Raw genomic sequence first — 13212 nt, 5'->3', positions numbered from 1 at the left:
TAGGACTTTAATGATACAATTACTATACCAAATGGTGATATTCCTCACAGAAATGAGTTATTTCATTGCAATATTTTTTTGTAAGCTGACATTAAAAAAAGAAAAACAAACATAGGAATCAAAATAAATTAACCATTTAGTTATTTTTTAATATTTTTAATTAATAATAATAAAAAAGGAAATAACTACCAAGATTCCTACCTCTCCTCCCATTATGCCTAACAGGCTTAATCCCAATAAACAGTTTTTCCCTCAGTTAAAAACACAGCTCCTTTGACAACAGAGATTCTTGCTGACATCACTCCTCTACCTCATGACTGATACATGAACTGTAACCATATTTAATGTATAGCTGCATTAAAACCACAAATAGAAGTTAACAGTAATAACTACTGGAGAACTGTGGCAATTTGCCACATTTAAACTGTATTAAATTCCAAATAAAGATACCTCAGGTCTACCATGCTTTGCAATATCCACACCTAAATCTAAATCAAAAATCTAAAGAAATCTAAAGCACGCATATGAACACCATTCCTACTTTCAAAGTTTTAAAACGTCCCTGAAAAGGTGGTTATGTTCCGTGTTTGTGCTTCCTAAAACTGACTAAATTTAGAACAAAACCATCTTCACCAGCAGGCCATTTTTTATTGGTTTCTTGAAGAAACAAGACTTCTGTGTGATGAAATTGTTTGTGTGCCTTTTTCCTTTATGCACATATGCTATGTACGTTCTAGATCTACCAATCAACTTCTATTCCTCCTTGAGATTTGTTTGAAATCTCAGAAGATAAAGTTCCTGAAAAAATAAAGTTCCAAGAGGCAAGTTGGAGGTGAGTAGTATTCCCAGTAAAGAGAAAGCAGAAAAAAATAAGTCACAAACCATTTCATTTGGCTAAAGCTGACTACCTGCTCAGCTTAACAGCACAACTGCACCACCAGACAAGCTCTGGCAACTTCTCTGTCTCCCCCAGTGAGAGCGTCAGATGGGGAGCTAGGACAGTCAATGATGAAGTTAGCATGACAGTCCCCTAGCCTGCTTCTCTCTATTCCCTCTCTTCCCAATGACTGAAAACCACAGGGCAAGTTTAAGCAGTTCCATTGGAGAAAAGCTTGTTTCATGTATGTTAAAGCTTCTTCTACTTCATTACTCGTTATTAAGAGGGTGATGTGACCAAGCACCACCACACTAACTCTCATCTCCTATTATCTCATCTCATGCCATCAAATATGCTCACGCTCATAACTCTCTTCACTTCCAAGTGCTTAATCTCATCTGCTGCCTCCTATTACAACTAAACTGATACGCAGCCTCCTGCAGAGCTGAGGAAAGAACATAAGCCATCAACAAAAATAATGAAACTGATTTTTATATCAGTATTGCTGAACTAATAAAGGAACTGGAAAAGCCTAACTTCTCATCTATCTTTTATAGTACTACTTAATATTTAAACTGTATTAAATTCCAAATAAAGAGACCTGGTGGCTGTGCAAATAGCTTTTTTTTTTTTCTCAGTGACTAAATAAATTAAAGTCACGTTGAAGTGACCCAAAAAAGTTCACACAAACAGAAGCGATAAAGAGAGTTTGTGCTTCTGAAATTGGACCTGAACTCAGGTACCTAAGCAACCATACCAGAAAGGTAAGCTCACGCTCTCCTCCGGTGCACGTGCAGACCACATGGGGGAAAAGAAAAAGAGCACGTGAGCAAGAGCGAGACAGCAAGACAGAGCACGAACAAGCAAGAGAGCTGAAGAGAAGGGGGGAAAGGTAAGACACTTCAGTAAGCTTACTGTATCTGTGTGAGGCTGGGACACCCAACGGGTACAACTCTCAGTGGAGCTGAAGGCTCCTGAGAAATGGCAACTCAAAGCTTTGATGCACACCACTCCAAATACGCCCACATAACATTTTTACACTCCTGCAAGATTGCTGACTTATGGTCTTTTTGATTAGGGGATGTTTCTCAGAGATGATGCAATACAGTTAAACTTCCTTCAGGGAATTTTAACCCAAGTCATGCCTTAAGTGTTTGTTCCAGTCAAATCATTTTTGAACATGCCCACTACCATCAATTTCCCTTATGCAGGGGTACCAAATTAATTCCTTTATTCTTCTTTATTACAAGCACCACCACTTTGTAAACATCCAGAAGGACTGCTTTAAAGTTTCCTAAACAAACTATTTCACATTTACAAAACATTTTTGTTTCTTCCTTTCATCTGTCAAACAAATGTGAAACATTAAACAAATCACACCTAAATCTCATCTCTTTTGGTTCTCTCCCAGAGCACTGTTACACAACTAAACGGCATCTTGTCCTAATCCCAACTGTCACTGTTACAGACTTTTCAAATGCAAGTATTTCCTTTAAATTTCTTAATCTGATTTAAAGATATTATTGGAACACAGGAACACTGGTAGATTTTGCTGGTAAGAGAAACTGTGCTGCGGTGCACAAATACTGGAAAGGACCAGTCTCTGTCCTAGGCTGCAATGACTGGTACATGGTGTCCGTTACGAAGGTTACAAATTTTGAGGAAAGAGTCTTAGTGTGGAAGAACTCCAAAGTTCAGATCAACTATTCAGACATGAGATTGCTCTAATTTGAAAAGGAAATTTGTAGGACAAGTATTTGTGTTTATTTTCTAAGTCAGATTTGCTTGCTTACTTAAAAAAAATAAATCTTCTAATTTCAACTCTGAAATAAGCAGTCTGGTAAAAAAAAAAAAAAAAAATCTAATTTGTTGCTGTTCCCTAATAATAAATAATGAAAATTCTGCAGGCTACCCCTATGTTGCTTGCAGCCAGTACCTTGTTTGAAAATTGTGCTTTTAATTGTGCATTTAGTCAATCACACATCTCTGAGGACACACTTTAACCTTCATGAACCTTTTAAACAGGTACTATTTTGCTACCCTGGGTTCATCAAGTTTTGGGTGGGACAGGAGAAAAAATTGATTCCCACCACCACCACCACCGTCATGTTGCAAAAATTGTAACATTCTCTTTTTTTTCCAAGATCCTTTAGGACACTCTTGCTCCCTTCTTCCTGATGATGGAAGACTATGGAACAAAGTGGTCATTATTCATTTAATACAATAACGCTCCTAAATTCTTTATAATTGGGGTAATACTGATTTCCTTCTTGGCTTCAAAGAACACTCTACCGCAAATGGGGGGGGGGGAAGAAAAGAAAAAAAAAAGGAAAGAAAAAGAAAAATCTTATTGCACAAGCTTCAGTCTCTATCTGGTGGCCAGACAGCAACACTGCAACCTCAGATCTTCCTAAAGATAGAACACAAATCAAAAGATATGCTTGTATTTCAAGACTGAGAGACAAGAAACTACTTTCATTACAATTATGTATGTCAGTAAATACCCATCACATTCTGACTGGTCCACACTTAGGCCTCAATGGAAACAGTACAGCTGCCTGGGATGGTACCATGCTGAAAGTTACAAGTAAGGAACTGAAATTTGATCTTGTTACCTATTAACCAATTCACATGACAGTGCTGGGAAGCAACCTGTAACTAGTCTAAAGAAAGAACCACCAAATAAAACACAAAAAAGGGCAACGAAAAGCCCCACTTACGTGTACTCAACACACTCGAGACAAACCATGTTTTAAGGAAACTATGACTTTTAACTCAGGAATGTTATTTTAATGAGCATAATCTTTGAGGTTTAATGAATGAAGGAACAGACAACATATTTCTCTTGCTTTGGACATATGCTTTGTTATCTAAAAAACAGATGGCACTGTTCCTTACTAAATGCATTTTATTTTTATTATGGGAAATTCTAAGCAGGTATATATATTCTGTTAATGGAATGCTTTAATTCAGGGGGTTTTTTAAAAGAAAGATCCATCACCATCCACATTCATTTAAAAAAAAAAAAGAAAAAAGATAAATTCTGCTTGTATATAGTGCTTGTTCCATTTTACTAAAGGAATAAATGATGAAGATTTTATATTATAAGGGTAACTTTTAGCAAGAATTCAAATTGTGATGACCCATTTAATAGACTCTCATATTAAGGAACTGAATGGGCCAGTCATCTCCTACACCACTTGCTATTCAAAACCCTTCTTGCATCAAAATAACATAGGATAGAAAGTCAATGCTAATCCCGTGGTGGGTAGCCACACAATAGGTGGTGTCTCCAGCGGGTGAACAAAACTGATGTTTAATTGCTAGAACCATAAGCCACAGTAACACTTCTCCATAACACACAGCAAACCTTTTAGAAAAATGACCAAAGAGAAAAAAGCATATGTGGTAGAAAACAAACAAGAAAAATCCAAGACTGTTCTTCAAACTGACTGTACTGAAAGCCCGAACTGTATGCAGGTAGGGACAGAATTTCAGTCCAATTACTTTAATCACTGACTTGTGTTCTCTGAGTATGTCCCTACTATTCTGGCTTCCTTCCCCACATAAATAAAGTTGCTGAATAAAAGTAATGGTAAGAAACAGGTAAGTTTAAAGTTAAATAAATAAAACCAGCAAGGAAAGAAGGGTCATCTGTCAAGATTTTATCCTGCCTGATTCAGCCTAACTATTAAAAAAAAAAAAAAAAAAAGCTGTGGGAAACAGGAGGAATAAGAGAAAGGGAATGAAAAACCCTGCTCTGAAATTCTTGCTGCCAGAGTATAAGCGTATTTTTCTAAAAAACGTTTGAGATAGACAGAAAGTGAGATAAATGCTTTTACTGCAATGAATTGCATGCTCACATTCATGACAGGGTCTGGCTAAGTCTGCCCATCACTAATAATAATGCTGCTGATTAGGTGGCTGAAGTAACTGAACTAAGGATTTGCTACTGCTTGCTAGAACACATTAACTTTGCAATGATCTAGTTGTAATCAATAAAATCTCTGCCCAACATCTGGTCATTAAAACCTAGAATTTTGCAGGTGATAAGTGATCTTAGATGCGTATGGAGAGAAAGATGTTTAGCAGTCAGCCTGACCTTTGAATTCCAGGTGCTTTGTGAAAGCTAAACTGTTGGAATTTGTAACCAAAATCTGCCCAGGAATGTCACCTCTACTTCTTTATCAGGTAAATCAATTTTCTGATCTTTTGTACTTAATTGAAAAAAGTTTCAGGCAATCTGAGTATCCACGATGAAGACAAACATTAGCACAGTACAAAAGAAATGCTTGTTTGAAGTTGTGAAAACTTTTCAGCTCTTATCTTATATTCACATCAGGCTATGTTGAACTCTCAAGATGCAACCAGTTGAAACTGGAAAAAGAAATATGACTGTTTGTTACTGCTAAAGGAGAAAGGTCCCACAGATCTCAACTTTTCTACTGACGCTAGGCCACATGCTCTTACTGCTTTCCTGAAGTTGGCTCAGGCACTTGTCAGAGACGTAAGACCACACAACCAACAGCATGACCCCATCCTGCCAACAGGCCCGGCACTTGGTGAATCACAGATTCAAAGCTTTACAATCCAGAAGTTTTCGGGAAACAGCCTTAAGTCTAACTACTGAAGAAAAAAAAAAAAAAAAAAAGTACTGAGCTGGAAGTTTTTAACTGTAATCTAAAACCTCATAAATAAGTGAAAAACAAAACAATTTGGTTGGCTTTGAAGTATCTTCCTGTTGTTTGTTCCTTGCCAATGATGAGTAAGTTTTGGCCACCACAGCCATAAAGCAATAGGTGCAAGAGAAGATTATGTAAGTATTTTAAGGATAACGTATAATATAAATACACACAATTTATATAACTTTACTATAAATTGCCATTACTGCTTCCTAATCTTTAAGATGCAACTGCAAAGGATTAATAAAATACCAGAATATGGTCGGCAAGCCATTACAAATCAAAAAGCAAGCAGGACAGAGTGGGAATAAAAACAATAAATTAACATTCAAGGCCTAGCTTCCCCATTATTTGGTTATGAATGAAGATCATTACAGGAACTTGGACAAGACAATACTCTAAAAAAGGAGTCAGTCCTCGGTAAAAAGAAAGACACAAAAATAACCTGGAAAAAAAAAAAAGATAATAAGGCAGATCATCTTTGCTATTTATCAAAATGACATCATTTACAGAAAATGCTGCTGTTCTACATGCTAAAACTTAACAGCTACTCTTGGCAGCTGACAAGCAGTGTCCTTATGCATCTTGCTGCAGCTTGAAGAAATTTACTTTCAGAGAGGAACTACTTGATACCTATTTTTCCTGTAAAACTTCAGCATCCCAAAAGCTGAGACTTCATCCGAGGTTTTATTTTCAGCAAGTCAATTTTGGCTGGATTTGGACCAAATACTCTGTTTACAAAGTTCAGCAAGTGTAGCAATCAAGAAAGTAACCTTTGAAACACCTGTATTCTCGATTCCCTCAATGAAAGATTCACTCAAAGATACGTTAAGCTGCTCCGCAAATTACCAAAGAGAAGCGAGCTGATGGAAAGGACGGACCATTTCAGAGAGGAGGGGGCAGCCCTTCCCAGCACCAGGCAGTTCGCCGTGCAGCGAGGCCGGCAATGCAGTGAGGGGCTTTGGCCAGCAGATGGGGGCTGGAGCTCGGGAAAGAATTTTGCCTGCCAGTCCCGGCACAACCACCGCCGGCCCTGGGAGATTCCCGCTTCCTTGCCCCATCTGGCTACTGAATCAACAAGGTAAAAAAGGAGGACTCTCAGGAGCAAAGGGGCTGGCAGCTTGCTACTAATCCACTGTTGGACGTTTGCACCTAAATGGGCTACTCTGAGGCTGCTGAAACCGGTAGCATCAAGGCTGACCCAATAGTTTAGGCTGCTGACAACTGCTGTTGCATTAGGAGATTCTGGGAAACTGAAGCTCAGAGACCTAACTTCTTGTCTGTTTGACTGGATGAGAGACATTGCATTAATAGGATCTATCCCTTTAAGAATTACACTTCCTGTATCTGCCAAAAATCACCTTTTTCTTCCTCCCTATTTTTTATGGCTATTAGATCAATCTGTCAAGCCTTCTACAACAGACATTCAGCCTATCCTTTTCGCTGCCCAAGTGAAAAACATGATCATCTTAACAGTATATACTTGAAAACAGAGAAGAATGTCACCTTATGTGACTGAACAGAGTTTGCCATTACTAATAGGTTAGTCTGGTGTTATAAGCTTTGATAACAGACAAGCATATAGCAACAGAAGGAACTAGTGGTGGGATTCCAGCAGAGAAATTAAATAACCACACAAGGACGGTTCAGAAAACGCAAGAGTTTTTCAGAACTGACATATAGAGGACAAAGCTGCTTTTATCAAGGACGGAGAGAAACAAGTTGCAGCATATTCAAGTCAATACCTTGAATAAAAAGGATTCCTGTAGAAATGTCATAAAGAAAGAATCTGTAAGATGTATGTATCATTCAGACATGAAAACCTAGCTGGTATGCAGATAACATCTGGAGCAAAAGGCAGGATGGTAGTCCACAGCAATGGATAAATTTAAGACAGCACAGAGTGTTCAATGACAGAGGGTCATCATGGCTTTTATAAGAAGAAAAAAAAGTAAGAATTATGTTCTAATCAAGATGAACTAGAGCTGACAAAAGGGCTACTGAAAGAAAAAGAACAAGAATATTTTTTTTGCACAGAGATAACGTCTAGAGCAGATGATCTGACTCATCAGCATAAAGAAGTTAGCTGGATTTGGTTTTGCAGGTAAGATTAACCCAAAGCACAGTGCAAAGGCAAAAAGCCATTGAGACTCCGCAACAGAGGCTCCTATAGAACCTCTATACCAACCTGGAGTCTGGCAAGGAGAACTCTTTATGGGACTTGATGGGAGAGAACTCAAAGGAGGAAAAAGTCATGAAAGGCATATAGTCAGAAGACTTCAAAAAGCTGTCCACCATCAAAGTCAAGGGCGCTGAATGCAGCTCACAAAGGATAAAGAACGAACAATTCTGAGCTGCTTAGGTAGAGGACTATAAAGACTTTGGCAACACAATTATAGTAAAATAGGAAGACAGAAGCTACAATGCAGAAAAAAACAAGGTGGAAGTGGAAAAACAAAAACATTGATTCTAAAACAATGTTAGTGGTACAAAAACAGCTTGATTGCCATGATCGAGGTGGCCAGCTAATCTTTTCTTCATATGGATAACTTCCCAGAATCAACCATAGCTTTTTCTCTACGTTTCATCCTCATCTCAGTGGGCTGCATTCTCTGGTCAACAATTCTTGGCTATTCTCCGAAAGCTATTCTTCAGATTTCTATTATTCAGCTACCATTTTAAAGCCATTGTGACTACAAACAGCAACGGATGGTGATACATCCTAAAGTTCCTTTATTTTGCTTTTTGGTTTGAAAACATGAACAACTAAGCACTAACGTACACTAAAGCTCACAAATGTGATGTCAGATTGTAATGCTTAGATAAGTACACTGAAAGATTTAAGGAACACAGCAACTTTTCTTAATCGGCAGACTGATTCACTAACCTCATTGTGGAGGTTTTGGGGGACCTATAACTTGAAAAAAGTCCCATAAAATACCTTTGTAGATTTCTCAAGCTAAATATTATTATATATGAGCAGATTTACTCTTCCTATTGAGTGGCTCTCATGAAAGTAAAAATATCCTTTGCCAGCTCCATTCACTTTGCCATTCTTCACAGAGCCCTAGTCATTAAATATCTCCAAATCCTAGTAGCAAATATCCTGGCACTTAGTTTGATCATTCTCATCCTCTTTAATCCTTCCCTCTTTCTGCGTAAGGGCCTTCCTACAGAGCAATACTAACAGAGCACCTCTTGATGGTACTGTAGATTTTTCTACCAAAGCCATTTTGAACACAAGGACAAACCTGAATCTGGGAGCAGCAAGACTTCACTCTCCATACTCTTTAAGTTGAATGTGCCTCATCAGCCTGCACCAAATTTTGAAGCTCTTACCGACTTCTGGATTTTAAGCTTTGAAACCTATCTGCATTCACATCTCCACAACCAAGCTGTGCCATTTTTAAGAAAGCGACAGAATTCTCTCTTACACAGGGCAATACTAGCTCTTGTGGCTAGCAACCTAGCACTGTTAGGAAGCTACTACAGCAGTTCTAGCAACTCAAAAGCAGTAAGGAAGAAACACTAATCTTGACAGCTCAAAAGCATCCATAATCATCATAATCACAGAGTTCATTTTACCTCCTTGCAATAGTAAGTAGTAAATCATTAGTAGTAAAACCCCAATGATAGCATAGCTTTAGATTTTGCTTTTTTTAAATAAAAACCATATATTCCTTAATAAAATGTGTCTTTTGTCCAAGCCTCTCTATTCCAAATACACTGACCAGAGTCACCAGATTGACTCTGCATAAAAACACTGTGCATTATAACAAGTAATAAAGCAATCACATTCTAACATCAAACAGCCCTAAAAAACTCCGAACTATTATTAAACTCTCTTTCCAACTCTCCACTTGGACAATCTTTCTCCCCTCTCATCTCAAAAATGTTAGAAGTAGAATAATCACAATAAATATGCACCAGATGTTTAAAAACAACTTCCAGAAACTTATTCGTCCACCCATCCTTGAAGAGTCCGGAGTTAATTAGTAAAAAAACCAAACCAAACCCACCCACAAAAACATATGCCCTGATCTTGTAATTTATGGGTGTATAATATATTTAGAGAAAGAATTATTACATCTAAAATTACTTTTTTGTTATCACTTACCTGGTTTGTTAATGTTAGAGGTTGGTGAATCTGGTCAGCATATGATAAGGCAGAAACCTGTTGGTCATTTATGTTCTGCTGCCGACGATCACTGTACTGCTGATGCGAATGGGACATCTGTCCAGCCATCTGAAGGCCAGCAGCATGGAATGAAAACGATGGTGCAAGCCGAACAGATGAAGGTTTGCATGCTGAAGTCTCTCCTCCTGCAAAGACAATGTGAGTTTTTGATGCAGTTAATGGCTTGAAAATATTTACCTCAGCCTCCATCTCCTAGCTTACAGAGCTTATGAACACTAATAGTTTCACCATTTTAACGTACACAAGAGTTTTCATACACAATGAACTTAGAAATCGTCCTCATTGTGAACATTACCTCGGTGAAGTGCTTCTTCCCATTTCATTGTGACAAATTATTCATTAATAGTTTACTCCTATTTATGCTTAACATCCCTTTTCTAACATCTTCACCTATGTGTCATAACTCAGATTTGACAGGGGTTATTTTCAAAGATATGAATTTGGTGCATGGATTCCATGAAAGTCAGAAAAACACACAAGTTCTGCCTTTCAAGACTGCTCATAGTAACTTTCTGGACTGACTGTACCAAAAGAAAAGCGAGTGCCCAGTCTCAGCAGCTCATCTTCCCTGGCCTCAATGCTTAAGCCTTCCTACAAACTGCTTAGCTCACTAGCCTACATTTTTAACTTCCACTCTCCTTCCAGCACACACTGCACTTCAGCTCGGCTTCCTGACTCCTACTGCTGAGTTTCATCAAGCGACATGTACCAAGCACTGTAACATGAATTAATTTGTCTTGGGAAGATAAAATCAGACTTCCAGAAGCAACTGCAAAGAAAGAGACAAACTAAACACGTGGTGTCAAGTTGCAGGACAATAGCAAACTGTATGGCCAAAGTACTAGATTCTGTAAGATCCTGGAAAATGCCAAATTCCACAGGCACAGAATCTGCCTCTAACTGGGACAGATCCTCAACTCTAGTTTCAGACATCCATCAGATGGCATTTAATTGGTTCACAGTCTACTTGAATCTTCACTGTCCTCTAGCAGTGGAGGACAGATTAAAGTACAATTTGGTTTTCTCTGTTTGCTAGTGGAAGTTTAGCATGTTCCACATTTAACATCCATCCTTTTGCTGACTATGCCAGCAAGAGGAAATTCTCTAAATGGATGCCATGTTGGCACAACATAAGAGACAGAGCAGGATGGGACAAGCAGTCAGGTGCACTGAAGTCCACATTGCCACTGAAGGAATAATGTGGAATCAGAAGCTGAAATCTGGAAGCAAAATTATTGGTAATGATTAAGTTTAGAAGCAAGATGTGAAATAGTCAAGCACCTTCACCTGCAAGGGAAATCCCCATTTCCTTTACAATCAAAACCATGCAAGAAAATATAATCAGTAGAAAACAGTAGATGAACACCACCCATCAATTTGACTTCTCTTAAAAATAACTGACTGTTCAATTCCCCACCTATTCTAAGTTAAGAAAAAATAAAATATTGAAAATGATACTGCATCATTGCCTCAGCACCTAGCAGGGCAATAGAAAAACTGCATGGTATGTAATCAAACACCATTTTACATTAAGATCATTTTAGAAAAATATATTCAATAAAAAGTCAAAATAATATTCGAACACCTATAAATAAGAAAGCCTGTATACAGTATAATCACTATTACTTTAAAGGGTGAAGTAAAATTGTACAGCGATACTGTACAATTGACAGACCACTGGTATTTTTCTCCAATATTACAATTCAGTACTACTGAAAGACTGACAAAACAAATTGCTCCAGAAAATGAACTGGTTGCCCACAAGCACCCTCATATTTTCACAATGTCTTCAAACATTTTACTTAAAAAAAAAAAAAAAAAAACCCCAAACCAAAACCCTTCATGAAATAACTATGACATATAAAACCTCCTTTTTTATGTGTATTATGGTGCCTCTGGTAACATGATAAAGTATCAAGATGACCTTACAAATGAAAATAAAAAAAGAAATTCCTGACCTAAAACCATTATAAGCAAAGTCAACTTAACATTGCACAGAAAATTACTCTAACTCTTCTGTAAAACATCCATTAAGAACTACTTTGTGATTTTTTAACACCAATACAGATCCTAATAAGCTCTGAAACTGTCAAGATACATTTCAAGATACACTGAAAATATTAGTTAAATATCTGAGTGTAAACGTTTTCTTTTTCTGTTTTCATTCCAAGTAACATCTTATGTTCACCTGTGAATTGGGCAATTGTGAATTGTTGCCTTCTTTTTTAAATTTAGAATTATATATTAAGAACTTCACAAGTTCACATTTAAATACAGTAGGAAAATATGTGCAAAGATTCTAATGCATCAGCTGATCTCTCTCAAAGATATCATAGTTCCTTTATATACTAATGCATCTGTCACTCAGATCATGTACAAACTGTATATTTTTTTTTCTCACTAGTGTATTTTCTTAATATCTAAACTCCATTTTTACTAGAGAATCAGAGTTAATCTTCCATCTATACAACTTGGTTAATTTAGTGTACATTTACTTTTCAAGATATACTGAACACTCCTGTAAGAATGGGTGAACACAGGTAGGACATTATTCAGTATGTCTACTTTCTGTTCTTTTAATTTATGCTGATTTTCTGCTTAACCTGCATAAAATAATCTCACTTAGCAACAAGTCATCAAGGTGACTGAATTAAAAGTCAAAACAATATTTAAATTAGATAGTAAAAAACCCACTATTAATTCCAAATTGTAGAGTCAATTACTTTAAAAGTTTTATTTCTTTTTTTTTTTTTTACCCCAGGCCACAGTTTCCCAATACCACACTAGATATCTAGCTAATTAAGATAACAATAAAAACAAATTTTATTTTTAAAAAATTCTGCACTTACATGTGTCCCTAAAAAAGCAAAAAGCTCACATATATACACACAAACATTCCAGTAGCATGGAGTTCTCATTTACAATTTGACTTCATAGTATGTTCTGACACTGACTCTAAAGATCACAACAAATCTGAGGATAAACTGAATAATGCACCACACACACTTTTTAAAAATCAAAAAAAAAAAAGGAAGAAAAGAAGAAAGGTAGGAAAGGATTAGAAGTATAATTATCCCACAAAAGAACAGTTGTAATACTGATGCTTCACTTCAGCTTTAAACTTTTGACCCTTGCACGCCCTCTCTCTCCTGGGTCCATTAGCAGGACAATGAGGCTGTAGCTTTCCTGGTCTTCCAAACTGAGGAAGGTCAGTTGGACCAACTCAGTTAATTCAACAGCAACACGCCAGTAAAAAGAGCTTCATAATTTATAACAAGGTGACTGTACTGCAGATTCACAAAGAAAGTTTCTCTCAGAACCACAGTTTGACAAATAACTTATTTTATTCATTCAATTTAAACTTTTTTTGAAGATTTAATGTTTGTGATTAATAAGCATTTCCCTATTTGCTTGGAGGTAAGTCATACATAACCTATGATGTCAACATACATGAC

The 13212-nt window shown here is 37.1% G+C and overlaps 1 protein-coding gene across 1 annotated transcript in view; it reads right to left on the bottom strand.

Annotated features, from left to right (window-relative positions):
* The window catches only part of DYRK1A (dual specificity tyrosine phosphorylation regulated kinase 1A), an 87376-nt gene that overhangs the window by 11948 nt on the left and 62216 nt on the right, over positions 1–13212 (bottom strand). Inside the window, 1 exon segment of the mRNA XM_075771911.1 lies at positions 9677–9882. Coding sequence (XP_075628026.1) covers positions 9677–9882 — 206 coding nt within the window.

This window comes from Balearica regulorum, chromosome 1 (assembly GCF_011004875.1).
Source record: "Balearica regulorum gibbericeps isolate bBalReg1 chromosome 1, bBalReg1.pri, whole genome shotgun sequence".
Taxonomy (NCBI): Eukaryota; Metazoa; Chordata; class Aves; order Gruiformes; family Gruidae; genus Balearica; species Balearica regulorum.
This window is presented reverse-complemented; position numbering and strand designations above follow the sequence as displayed.